The sequence below is a fragment of the Aethalodelphis obliquidens genome, unplaced genomic scaffold (assembly GCF_003676395.1).
Source record: "Aethalodelphis obliquidens isolate GAN/ISIS:26980383/991018 unplaced genomic scaffold, ASM367639v1 scaffold27, whole genome shotgun sequence".
NCBI classification, from domain to species: Eukaryota; Metazoa; Chordata; class Mammalia; order Artiodactyla; family Delphinidae; genus Aethalodelphis; species Aethalodelphis obliquidens.
In genome coordinates, this window is record NW_020837971.1 from 16,173,449 (window position 1) to 16,187,198 (window position 13,750).

Sequence of the window (13,750 nt, forward strand, 5' to 3'; positions counted from 1 at the left end):
CCTGGAGAAAATTCAAGCAGAGTGTGCAAGATATTTTCGGAAAGTAGGGTATTTTGGAAGCATTTCATAACCTTTCAGACTAGGGGAGAAAGGGGGAAGGGAGAGAGGGCGGCGGCTGCGCCTCATCCTCATCTGCAGTGGGAAAATGGTGATGCCCAAAGCCACCTGGCCTCCCAGAGCGGCATGGGCCCTGGACCCCGAGCGACCTTGGCGGGCGGCGCGACCTTGAGGCCTGCGTTTGCCTCAGTTGCCCCCTCTGCGCGATGGGAAGACGTCCTGGCCGCGGGCCCAGGCAGGTGCATGTCTCTCGGGCTCCCACCGACCCAACCGGCCCACCAGGGCGGTCTCCAAGTCCCGTCCCCAACCCGGTCGCCTCAGCGCGACCCCACACCGCAGCGCGGAGACCGAAGCGGCGGGCGGGAACCTGCCTGCATCTGCCAGCGCGCACGCGCGTCTCCCGTCCCTCCTCTCCGGCGCCATCTCCACCCATAGGCCCAGGCACACCGTCACTTCGACTGACCCACGGTCGCGATTGGCCAGAGACGAGGCGCGCGACCGGCCATGGGCGGGGCCTGAACCGGCTATAAAAGAGGCGGGCGGTGGGGCTCGTGCTGCTTTGCAGACGCCGCCACATCGGAACTTCCCGCGCAGCCCAACCATGGTCAACCCTACCGTGTTCTTTGACATCGCCGTCGACGGCGAGCCCTTGGGCCGCGTCTCCTTCGAGGTTGGGGCGGGCGGCGGCGCGCCGGGTGGGCCTGAGCGGGCGGCGGGGGGGAGGCCGAGGGGCTGGGTGCGGGCGCCCCGCCTGAGGAACGCGGGCGGCGCGGCGCCATTTCCTGACGAGGGGCCATTTTGGGAGGCCGGGGGCGGCGGGCAGACAAAGGCGGGGCGGGCGGGGGAGGCGCGGCCGCGCCCTTCCGGCCGCGCACGTGCTCGGGCCGCGAGCCGTTGGCCGCAGCGTGGGATCGCGGCGCCCTGAGGGTCGGCAACGCCCCAGACGGAAGGCGGGCGCCGGCCCTGGGCAGCCGCGACCTTCCCGGGGCCGCCCTCGAGGACTCGGAAGCCGCTTCCTTCGAGCCGACGCGGCGGCCGCACCTGAAGGCTGCCTTTTCCCGCGTCGGGCGCGCCAGGGCCGGTGGGGATAGCAGCCCATCCCTTGTCCCGAAGGACGCTTGCTAGTTCAGGGTTGGGTTATAATAAGGGTGTGGGGTCGGCCGGCTCGAGGGCTTCCCCGGGTGTTTTAAAATCGTGAGGTTGATGTAGAAAGAGGCCCCTCCCCGCCCCCACCCCGAGCGGAAATGTGCCGGCCGCCTTCCCTCCGCTGGCGCCGAGGCCCGCCTTCCGCTGCGGTGACGGCGGGTGGGAGGCGCCCGGGCCCCTCCCGGTCGTCCCCGCGCAGAACAGGCTAGTCGAGACCGGCAGCGCGGCAGGCCTTCTGCGCTGGTTTCCTAATTAGTTCAGGCGTGTTACGGGTACTTCTTAATCAGTTTGTAATCACAGCAGGGTAGCTAAGTAAGTCGGCGGGCTCTTCAAACGGTAAATGGGATTCCGTTCCATGTAACCCAGCATGGTAGGTTTTGGGGTGTAGCCCTAAGTGGTTTTATCCTCTTTTACCACTTCTCAAAGAGCCGCCAGTGATCAGGTTGTAGGATCTCAGCCCAAGCTTAGATAGCCCCCCATGCAGATCAGTCTGTAGCCCACTCTCACTGTAGTCAGAGCTAAGAATTGGTAAGGGCCCATGTGGAAACTTGCCCTGACGTAAAAACTGGAGAAATATTACATCCAGTAGATGTATACTCCACCTTTATCCGAAGTCAGCTGATAATTGGCCAGGGGCCACGTGGAAACTTGGCCTGAGCCTAACTCTTTGTAGCTTGTGTGTCTCAGGTTAGCCAGAGGGCTTAATGGAAATGAGATAGGCGCTCTGACAGATCCCTTGGTGAGAATAGAGGTGGAACTGCCACTGCGAGCTTTAACTTTAGTAAGGGTCTAAAAGGGAAACGAGTTAGTACGAGGGTTGGAGACACGTTAATACTTAAGAGACCGTATGTTTTATATACAGTACTTAGAAGCTAAATAGCAAGTCTTCTAAGAAACATCCAGGGATTTCAGTAGATGATTTAAGTCACGGATCTGTGGAATAGTTCATTAAGTACTTTAAACTGTCTTTATGCAAGGGCTTGCGTTTTCTATGGTATTTAAGCTTTTTTAGCCAAAATGTTTGATATATGCAGGAAAGGTTCGAAGCAGTTGTACTAGAAACCAATCTTTATTTTTTACCCCACTACTAGGTAAGGGACCTGGAAACCAAGAAGTGACTGCTCATCCAATCCATAAAGCTATGTTAACAGATTGGAGGTAGTAGCATTTTCATTACCAGTGACTAAAATTACAGCTATTTACTCCCTGATCGTGCAGGAGTACTTGCTATTCTTGAAGGTTCTTGTCTTTAGGTTCAAGTTGAAGTTGGGGGAGGTGATGTTACCTTTGAGAGACCATATATCTGTTTAGAAGTAGGTGTGATACACATAAAAGTTTTAAGTCACTTTTTAGAAGCCTCACACTATCTGAGTCATTCCTGGTTCTGGAGTTTTGGCATGTCTTTGGGTGTCATGTTGCTAACCCAACCCCGCAGGACCTTAAGGCTGTCAGGAGCCGTTCTTATTTGGGATTCAAAGTAATTACTGAAGAAGCATTCTCTTCTAGTGAGAAAATGAATTTATGATTCAGAGGCCCCTAAAGACAAGGGTACTAAGCAACAAAATATGTAAGTAGATGTTTTTCATTAACTGTCATTTTCTCTTACAGCTGTTTGCAGACAAAGTTCCAAAGACAGCAGGTTAGTTTTATTTCTTTTTTAAATGTTTAACAAAGGTATTCTGATTTTAACTGTTGTGTCTATATACATATACACTTTATTTTAACAGAAAACTTCCGTGCTCTGAGCACTGGGGAGAAAGGCTTTGGTTATAAAGGTTCCTGCTTTCACAGAATAATTCCGGGATTTATGTGCCAGGTATGAAATTTACTGATACTGATTTGGGTTCTCTTAATTTGGGATTGAGCCAGAACACTTCAGGATGTGCACATATGGTCTGCCTGCATTGGTGCCAGTCTACTTTTATACTTTGTTTTCTGTTACATTTGTCTATTTGACAATTTTGCACTGATACCATGCCATCTAAATTGCTGTGGTCTGTAATAAACAAATGGTTTTTTTTTTTTTAAGTGCATATATGAACTAAAATGTTAATTCTACCATTTTGGTTCCACTTGACCCTTTTAATTAGTTTAAACTTGAGTTTTAAAGTTTGAACCTTGCAGACTTGGCATGTTTTCCAGCTGTGTTGCCAAAAGTGACAGGTTCCTCTTTTATGTTCACAGGGTGGTGACTTCACACGCCATAATGGCACTGGTGGCAAGTCCATTTATGGGGAGAAATTTGATGATGAGAATTTCCTCCTGAAGCATACGGGTCCTGGCATCTTGTCCATGGCAAATGCTGGCCCCAACACAAACGGTTCCCAGTTTTTCATCTGCACTGCCAAGACTGAGTGGTAAGAGCAGAACATAGCAAAGGCAACCTTTCCCTGCTGTTCCTGCTCTAAAGTAGTAGAAGGGCATGAATAGTCACAAATTTAGATAGTGCACTATAGAAAGTGAGATACTCTAATAGCAAAACAGGGCACTTTGTTGAGTAGTTGAATTTAAGAGTGGTGCTTTCATCTAATTAGCATGTGATTTGTTGGCTCTTTTTTAGGGGTCCATTCTAAAATTAGGATTAACAGTGATTAGAGACTCTTGGAGACCACCTTTTTTAGACTGGCTTAAAGTAATCTGGTGTTGACACTTTTTTTTTAGGTAAAAGGATAAAATGTTTCCAGTATTTAACTAGTCGGCGTTAGCTAGTGCTAAAAGCTGGATAAACCACTCTTCTGGTCTTCTCTTGCTTGGGTATGCTATATTGATTTGTGGGACACTGTTCTTATCTCAATGCACAATGCAGGCTGCTTATTTCTCTCTATTTCATTACTACCTGCAGATCGGAGGTAGTAATGTTTATTCTTCTGTTTCCAGGTTGGATGGCAAGCATGTGGTCTTTGGCAAGGTGAAAGAGGGCATGAATATTGTGGAAGCCATGGAGCGCTTTGGTTCCAGGAATGGCAAGACCAGCAAGAAGATCACCATTGCTGACTGTGGACAAATCTAATAATAAATTTGACTTGTGTTTTATCTTAACCACCAGACCATTCCTTCTGTAGCTCAGGAGAGCACCCCTTCATCCCCATCTGCTCCAAATATACTATAATCTTTGTGCTCTCATTGCACTTCTTTGGGTTCCATATTTTCCTTATTCCCCTCCAAGTTTAGCTGAATTGCAAAGTTAAGTTTATGGTTATGAAATAAAGACTAAACAACCGTTGTCTGTCCTTGTTTGGTTAGGGTATTGATGTAGATTTCAATTTTAAGCAGCAACACGTTACTTCTAAGACAACAGTTGCTGTGTTTGTTTAAAAGTATCTTTTTTTTTTGCTTCCCTGATCCAAGAATAAAGTTTTGCTGATCGAGTATCCCAAGGGCAAGCTGTGAGTGGAATACGGAAGATGTAGGCTCAGGCAGGGAAAAAAGGTGGAACTTCAAGATTGTGACCATGTTGGAACAGTACTCCTTTAAGGATGACAGTGGAAAATTCTCACTTGGCACATTTAGGGTTATCCATCAAAATTACTATAACATTGAAAATCAGCTAATTTTAACAAAGCTTAATTTGAGCGTATTCTGTGGTGGCCCTCCTTGAGGGAAATATGTCAAGCTTTAGCCTCTGTGGGGAGGGGTCTTTGGACCATGTTCTTGGGATCTCTAGCTGTTTGAGAATGTAGATGCAGAGTACAGGGTTTATGACAGCTCAATTGTGAAGTTCAGTCTGCTAGAGAAAGGCAGGCAGACCTGGTGTGGTGCAGTCTACCTGCAGAAGGCATCTGGGTCTGCCTTGCTCCAGACCAACTGGTGACCAGGTAACTGTCTATAGATGAGGGAACTTCTCCCTGGCTAGTTGTAGAGGCCGTCATGGTCATTTGAGGTCTTCTCATTCCATTGTGCAGACCTGGTAATCTGAGCCATAATCTGGTCCAGTTGAGGTCTTTATGTTTGTGAACATGGTTTCCTTTAAGATCAAGAACTCTCCCCTTGGGAGGCCTCCCCAGTTGCATACTCTATCCCTCCCAAGAGGCCCATTTTTTTTTTTCTTTGAGGTCACTGATTTTGTGTTTATCACTCTATCACCTATGTGTGTCCCTAAAAACAGACTGTTTAGGTTTATTTTGTTGTTTTTTTGCAGTACGCGGGCTTCTCACTGCTGTGGCCTCTCCGGTTGCGGAGCGCAGGCTCCAGACGCGCAGGCTTAGCGGCCATGGCTCACGGGCCCAGCCGCTCCGTGGCATGTAGGATTCTCCCGGACCGGGACATGAACCTGTGTCCCCTGCGTTGGCAGGCGGACTTGCAACCACTGCACCACCAGGGAAGCCCCATACTATTTAGTTTTGAAAGGGTAAGTGGCTGCTACGTTATGAAGGCCTCCAGGACAAGGCAAGGTGAGCAGAATCGATTACAGTGTGGCCTCAGCTTCCCTGAGCACAAGAGCTGCTGCTTCCAGAGAGGGCCAGCCATGTATCCAATAAGGTAGGGCTCACCCAGTTGCTTTAGCACACCTCAGAAAATAAGCAAAATCCATACAACCTGCAGTGTACGGTCCTTATTCAGATTTCCCCTACTGGTTCCAGAGGTGGTTTTATTTTTGGCTGCGTTGGGTCTTTCTTGCGGTGTGCGGATTTCTCATTGCCGTGGCTTCTTTTGTTGTGGAGCGTGGGCTCTAGGTGCCCGGGCTCGGTAGTTGTGGTGCACGGGCTTAGTTGCTCTGCGGCATGTGGGATCTTACCGGCCCAGGGCTTGGACCCGTGGCCCTCTGCATTGGCAGGCAGATTCTTAACCACTGCGCCACCAGGGAAGTCCCTAGAGGTGTTTTTAAAATCAGCTTTATTAAGGTATGATTTACATACAATCAATGTATTTAATAATGTGCTCTCCCACCCACACACACCCCCCACTGCCCCCAAGGATCCAACCTAGGTTCACACACTATTTGATTGTTAGGTCTCTTTTGTCTCAATCTAGAACAGTCCTTCCACTTTTTAACATATTGTAGTTTCTATTAATGTTAAAAAAAGGCCTATTGAGATAATTTATACACCATAAAATTCACCCATTTTAAGAGTACAATAATTTTAGTGAATTTACTGAGTTGTGCAACCATCACCGTAATCCACCACACCAGGAAGACCCTGTGCCCATTTGCAGTCCCTTCTGCTTTCACTCCCAGTCCCTGGCAACTACAAGTTGGCTTTCTGTCTCTAGATTTACCTTTTCTGGACATTTCATATAAATTGAGTCCTACACTGTGTGGTCTTGGCCTCTTGCTTTTTTTTTTTTTTTTTTTTTTTTTTTTGACATCAACTCCTTAAACAGTCCAGGACATTGACTTCGTCGAATGTCCCTGATTTTGGAGCTGCCTAAGGTCTCCATTTCGTGTTACTTGCTTGTTCCTCTGGCTCTTGTATTTTCTGTAAACTGGAAATTAGGCAGAGAAGCTTGAATGGACACACGTTCAACATTTTATGCAGGAAGGCGTTGTAGGTGATGCTATATGCACTTAATCCTGTTGTCAGATAGCATATGATCTCATACTGACTCAACAGGAGGTCTGACTGCTCCACTGGAAAGGTACTTTGTATTCTTTCTGCTGAGTAGGTAACCTGTGGGATGATACTTTGCCCCTGTGTGAAGACCCTGCTCCCAGACCTTTCACCTGATTATTTTCTTTTAGCATCAGTTAATGATCTTCACCTGAATCAATTTTTAAAAAATAATTTTGGCCATGCCACGTGGCTTACAAGATCCAACTTCCCTGATCAAGGACTGAACCCGTGAGTGAGGAGTCCTAACCACTGGACCACCAGGGAATTCCCCTGAGTCAATTACTCTGTAGTTGCGAAAAATTGAGTAATCTTCTAATCTCTCTCTCCTCCTACCACTGTGGATTTTCATTAAACGTGTTACGAACAATTGCACTCATTATTTTTTACATTTATTTATTTGGCTGTGCTGGGACTTGGTTGCGGCATGTGGGATCTGCCTCCCTGACCAGGGATCAAACCCTGGCCCCCTGCATTGGGAGCTCGTAGTCTTAACCTCTGGACCACCAGGGAAGTCCCTGCACTCATTGTTTTTGATGCTCAAATCATCCCAAATTTGGCTAGTACAAGCCCCTCTAAGTTGACCTCTGTGGCTCTTTGACATGATTGCAGTAGCCTTTAAGCCCTTCTGAAGTTCACGCTTCCCTTCCATTACACAGCAGTTGGAGGCCTCGGAAGTGCCAGGGATATTCAGATTTTTCAGCAGCCCAAAACCAAACCCTTCATGTTAATATGTAAAATGGACTTTAGACTTACATAATTATAAATGAGTTTTTTGCATACACTAACATCTGGCCAGACGTTTGGAAGTCAGTGGGGCAGTCTCGGGCATTATAACATGTCCAGCATTGCCCCCATCCACTGTCAGAGGCCCACAGATTTCCAAAGTGCCTCCTGGCTAAAAATTACTGATGTAATGAGTTAGGATGCAGCTGTTAAAAGAACAAAGTAGGGACTTCCCTGGTGGTGCAGTGGGAAGAAATTAAATGAGTTGCTGAGGCAGCTATAAAACAGTTGGCAGAAGGTAGGTAGTATTCTGCATTATATGAAAGGCAACTCAGACATGAAGGAGACATGGCCTTACAAGAAAACAATAGACAAATCGGAGAGTCTTTTGTAAGGAAAAATAATATGCTTAAGATATATATGTGCCAGAATTATTTTTTTAATATTTATTTATTTATTTTGGCTGTGCCGGGTCTTAGTTGAAGCATGGGGACTTCTTAGTTGCAGCATGTGGACTCAGTTGCAGCATGCATGTGGGATCTAGTTCCCAGACCAGGGATTGAACCTGGGGCCCCCCCCACAACTACTGAGCCTGCGTGCCCCAACTACTGAAGTCTGTGAGCCTAGAGCCTGTGCTCTGCAACAAGAGAAGCCACGGCAATGAGAAGCCCACGCACCGCAACGAAGAGTGGCCCCCACTAAGCACAGCTAGAGAAAGCCCACGCGCAGCAACGAAGACCCAATGCAGCCAAAAATAAATAAATAAATTTAAAAGAATAAGGTAGTGCATCTCCAAAATAGCCTCAGCTAGACTTTTTTTTTTTTTTTTTAATTTATTTTATTTATTTATTTTTGGCTGCATTGGGCCTTCATTGCAGCTTTGCGGTGTGCAGGCCTCTCATTGCAGTGGCTTCACTTGTTGTGGAGCACGGGTTCTAGGCGCATGGGCTTCAGTAGTTGTAGCTCTCAGTTTCCAGAGCGCAGGCTCAGTAGCTGTGGCGCACGGGCTTAGTCGCTCCGCGGCATGCGGGATCTTCCCGGACCAGGGCTTGAACTCGTGTCCCCTGAATCGGCAGGCGGACTCCCAACCACTGCGCCACCAGGGAAGTCCCCTCAGCTAGACTTTTATTTGAAAACAACAAAGAGCAGTAGAACACAATATAACACAGCTACAGTTTTTGTAAAAAGCAGAATGAAGTGTATCTTTGTGCTTGTACATACCCTTGGGAGGATACAGAGAAATGTTTCCCAGTGGGTGTGTCTGGGTAGAGGGGTGAAGGCCTGTGGGCAGAGAGGACTTTGTCACCACACATCCCTTTTACTTGTATTAAATATTTAAAATTTCAAAAACATACATTCTAAAATGAATCAATAGTACAGTTGGTCTTCCATATCCACAGGTTCTGCCTCCACAGATTCAGTCAACCATGGATCAAAAATACTGGGGAAAAAAAATTCCAGAAAGCAAAACTTGAATTTGCCATGCACTGGCAACTATTCACACAGCATTTACATTGTTTCTGCAACTATATACATAGCATTTACATTGTATTATGTATCATAAATAATCTAGAGATGGGTTAAAGTATCTGGGAGTATGTTCCAATGTTGTGTGCAAATGCTACACCATTTTGTATAAAGGACTTGAGCATCCTGTGGGTTTGGATATCCAAGGGGTCCTGGAACAAATCCCCCATGGATTCTAAGGGATGACTGTATTTGGCTCACTTCAAAATGCTTAATATAAGAAAGATATTACTGGGACGTCCCTGGTGGTCCAGTGGTTAAGACTCCACGCTCCCAATGCAGGGTGCATGGGTTCGATCCCTGGTCAGGGAACTAAGGTCCCGCATGCTGCACGGTGCGGCCAAAAAAATGAATAAATAAAATAAAACAATTTACTTTAAAAGAAAAAAGATATTACCTAAGTGTCCATTGACAGATTAATATATAAAGAAGATGTGGTATATATACACAGTGGAATACTACTCAGCCATAAAAAGAATGAAATAATGCCATTTGCAGCAACATGGGTGGACCTATAGATTATCATACTGAGTGAAGTAAGTCAGACAAAGACAGATATCACATGACATCACTTATATGTAGAATGTAAAAAATGATACAAATGAACTTATTTATAAAACAGAAATAGACTCACATAGAAAACAAACTTCCGGTTACCAAAGGGGAAAGGGTGGGAGAGGGATAAATTAGGAGTTTGGGATTATAATATACACACTACTATATATGGAGTAGATAACCAACAAGGACTTACTGTTTTCAATATCTTGTAATAACCTATAATGGAAAAGAATCTAAAAAAGAATATATATATATATATATATATATATATATATATATATATATGAGACAGTCTCTTTGCTGTAAACCTGAAACTGACACAAAATTGTAAATCAGCAATATTTCAATAAAAATTTAAAATATAAAATTTAGTAGAGAATAACAAAATACAATAAAAAATAACGATATTGCTCAAAAAATTAGACTTTTTCTAAAACAAAAACTAGAAATCATTCCTGATTATATGGGTAAAATAAGACATACTTTATTTTTGGCAACGCTGCATGGCTTGCAGGATTCAGATTGAACGCATGCCCACTGCAGTAGAAGCGCGGAGTCCTAACCACTGGACTGCCAGGCAATTGCCTTCTTGTTCATGTTGGTCAACCTTTCAATCAGATGTTAAGTTGTCTGCAGAGGGGTGACTGTCCACCCGTTTATACAGCAGAAGTCTCTCCTGGCAGTCAGGACTGAAGGTGATGAATTGAAAAGTATTGGTTAAAAATAATTTGGGAGACTTCCCTGGTGGTCCAGTGGGTAAGACTCTGTGCCCCCCCGATCCCTGGTCTGGGAATTAGATCCCGCATGCATGCTGCAACTGAGTTCGCATGCTGCAACTAAGAAGTCCCCATGCTTCACCTAAGATCCCGAGTGCTACAACGAAGACCTGGCACAGCCTAAATAAATAAGTAAATAAATAGAAATAAAAATAAATATTAAAAAAATAATTCTGACACATATCTATCTTAAGCATATTATTTTCCCTTAGAAAAGACTCTCCGATTTGTCTATTGTTTTCTTGTAAGGCCATGTCTCCTTCATGTCTGGGTTGCCTTTCATATAATGCAGAATACTACCTACCTTCTGCCAGATGTTTTATAGCTGCGTCAGCAACTCATTTCTTAAAAAGGAATTTGTGGGCTTCCTTGGTGGCGCAGTGGTTAAGAATCTGACTGCCAATGCAGGGGACACAGGTTCGAGCCCTGGCCTGGGAAGATCCCACATGCTGTGGAGCTACTAAGCCCGTGAGCCACAACTACTGATGAAACATTTTGGATGTGAATTGGGCCTCTGAAATCCCACACTAGTTGGTGGGGCGGTATTGCTGGTGTTAGAAGCACATAGGATTCGAGGGAGACCCGTTCTGAAACCTCAGCTTACCTGGGTTTGCCACCTACATCTACTTTGAGCCGAAGTTGCTGGCTGCTTACTGTGACTCTGCTGCCACACTGGCCCCCAACCCACCCCTCGCCACCCCCTCGAGTCCATCAGGCGTTCCTGGCCATTTCCAGCGCTGGCCTGAGGCGCCCCCAGTCTGGACGGGCCTGAAATCAGTGGTGTTCTGGGAGGAGAGCAAAGGTGAGTGACTGGGGACCTCTGTTCTGGGCCCCAAAGGGAGGGAGGAGGGCAGAGGACCGGCCCTGGGGGCTCAGATCCAGGTGAGCCTGCAACCCAAGGGTGGGGCTGCACCAGGGGTCCAGAAACCAGCCCCAGCGATGGTTAGTGATGCAAAAGAATGAAGAATCAGTCTCACTGTGTAAGAGCCAACTGCACTCAGTATGTGAACAGCTTCAGTTTATTAGTTACTTCCCATGATGCACATGAAACACGTCGAGAGGAAGTAGTGCACATATACCGGTCACAGGACTAACTCCCGTTTAGGTACCCCCGGATATTAAAGTTTGACATTTTATGGAAGAACACTGCTCGCCACTCCTGCAGAAGGCTGGCTGGAAGAGTCAAAGAGGCAGCAGAGGAAGCAAATGTGCTGGAGAGGCTGGCGTCAAAAGCCCTCTCGTTGTACATTTGTTTGGGTTAATAAATATTAGAAAAGGTAGAGCCGTGAAAGCTGCACAGGGTTTTGATGCTACACCAGCTCCGGAACCAGCTCCCCATGAGAGCAGAGGAGTGCACAGCACAGCCTCTGGCATCAACTGGGAGGAAGCTGAGCACCAGGTGTGCTGGTGTAGTCAGCCGCCTGGGAGAGGATGGATCAGTGACCTTGCAGAGGACGGATCAATAACCTTACGGAATTCACACCAATGAGCTTTTAGAAGAACAGATCGATGACCTTGTAGAAAGGTAGATAAATGTGAGTGACCATCTCAGGCTGGGCTGGAGAGACAGGAAGTCTTATTTTCTCCTCTTCACACCTAAGGAAGGATGACGGATAGGGAAGACAGGAACTGACTGGGGTTTATTCCAACAGCTTGTGAATTTTAAATGGCTCCCTTTGCCCTCTGGCAGCAAATTTTTAGACTAAGCCGTGACTCTGGGGACCTCCTCCTGGGTCAAGGCCACAGGGCCCAGGGTCCTCCCAAAGCCTTGACTGCTCTGGCGGCAGCACTCCTGGTTATGGCAAACGGTTCTAACGTGCTGCCTTCAAGAGGCTCTTCTGTGAGGCCCTGCCTCTTTGGCTGAGCTGGTGAAGGCCGTCCCCTTTCTCTGGAGTAGAATACGGGGTGTCTATCCAGACCTGGCTCCCTTCATTCTTGGGTTGTCGATCCTAAGCTCTCTTCCCCTTCACCTTGTCCTCCATGTGGCTACCATGCTTTTTTTTTAATTGAACTATAGTTGATTTACAATGTTAATTCCTACCATACAGCAAAGTGATGCGGTTACACATATATGCACCTTTTAAAAAATATCCTTTTCCATTATGGTTTATCATAGGATACTGAATATAGTTCTCTGTGCTATAGAGTAGGACCTTGCTGCTCATCCATTCTGTATATACCAGTTTACATCTGCCAACCCCCTCCCCCTTGGCAACCACAAGTCTTCTCTAGGTACTAGGCTCCTCTTTTTCTTTTAATGCATTTTGCCGAGCATTAAAAAAAAAAAAAATTATTTATTTTTGGCTGCATTGGGTCTCCGTTGCTGTGCACAGGCTTTTCTAGTTGTGGTGAGCAGGGGGTACTCTTCGTGGCGGTGCGCAGGCTTCTCATTGTGGTGGCTTCTCGTTGTGGAGCACGGGCTCTAGGTGTGCGGGCTTCAGTAGTTGTGGCGCATGGGCTTAGATGCTCTGCAGATCTTCCTGGACCAGGGCTAAAACCCGTGTCCCCTGTATTGACAGGCGGATTCTTAACCGCTGCGCCACCAAAGAAGCCCCACTCAGAAACTTCTGTGTCCACCTCTGTCCCCCCACTTAGGCTATGAGCCTCCCGAGTGGAGACCGCAATTTATTTTTTAATTAAAAAATAATCATTAATGAATTTTGGCTGCATTAGGTCTTCACTGCAGTGTGTGGGCTTCTCATTGTGGTGGCTTCTCTTGTGCAGAGCATGGGCTCTAGGCGTGTGGGCTTCAGTAGCGGCACAGGTTCAGTAGTTGTGGCTCGCGGGCTGTAGAGCGCAGGCTCAGTAGTTGTGGTGCACGGGCTTAGTTGTTCCGCGGCACGTGGGATCTTCCCGGACCAGGGCTCATACCCGTGTCCCCTGCATTGGCAGGCGGATTCTTATCCACTGTGCCACCAGTGAAGTCCCTCAATCATCTAATATAATGAACAACATGATCTGGTCTAAGAACTTCTCTAACAAGAAATAACTGGACAAGCAGAGAATAAAAACAGCAGGCAAATGAGGGCCATCTCACAGACGAATAGTTGTTATAAAACAAATATAGTAAAATATTAATTGTAGAATCTAGGTGGTAGGTGTTAAGAATTATTCACTGTATAGTTAACTTTTCTGCATATTAAAATTTTTTCATAATAAAATGTCAAAAAAAGACCATCGTACTATCAAAAGAATAAAAAGGCAACCTACGGGGACTTCCCTGGTGGTCCAGGGGTTAGGAGTCTGCCTTCCAATGCAGGGGACACAGGTTCGATTCCTGGTTGGGGAACCAGGAATATAATATATATTATATATCATAATATATATATAATATATATTATATATTATATATATAATATATATTATATATTATATATTATATATAATATATAAAATATATAATATTATATA

General features: G+C 46.2%; 1 protein-coding gene across 2 annotated transcripts; it reads left to right on the forward strand.

Annotated features, from left to right (window-relative positions):
- Nucleotides 1–591: 591 nt before the first annotated feature.
- Nucleotides 592–4,426, forward strand: PPIA (peptidylprolyl isomerase A). 2 transcript variants are annotated; one of them, XM_027124040.1, is made up of 5 exons: nt 592–727; nt 2,812–2,842; nt 2,931–3,019; nt 3,388–3,560; nt 4,081–4,426. In XM_027124040.1, the coding sequence occupies exons 1-5, from the start codon at nt 659–661 to the stop codon at nt 4,211–4,213; spliced, it is 495 nt and encodes a 164-aa protein (XP_026979841.1). In that variant the 5' UTR covers nt 592–658; the 3' UTR covers nt 4,214–4,426. The 2 variants fall into 2 exon arrangements, with proteins under 2 accessions (XP_026979841.1, XP_026979842.1); XM_027124041.1 differs by lacking the exon at nt 592–727 and adding an exon at nt 2,295–2,361.
- Nucleotides 4,427–13,750: the final 9,324 nt, after the last annotated feature.

Bases quoted from the DNA above. Each gene is read 5' to 3' on its own strand.
- PPIA (XM_027124040.1), top strand. From the start codon at position 659: ATGGTCAACCCTACCGTGTTCTTTGACATCGCCGTCGACGGCGAGCCC. The intron at 728-2,811 runs GTTGGGGCGGGC...TTTCTCTTACAG, and splicing joins TGGGCCGCGTCTCCTTCGAG to CTGTTTGCAGACAAAGTTCC. The intron at 3,561-4,080 runs GTAAGAGCAGAA...TTCTGTTTCCAG, and splicing joins TGCACTGCCAAGACTGAGTG to GTTGGATGGCAAGCATGTGG.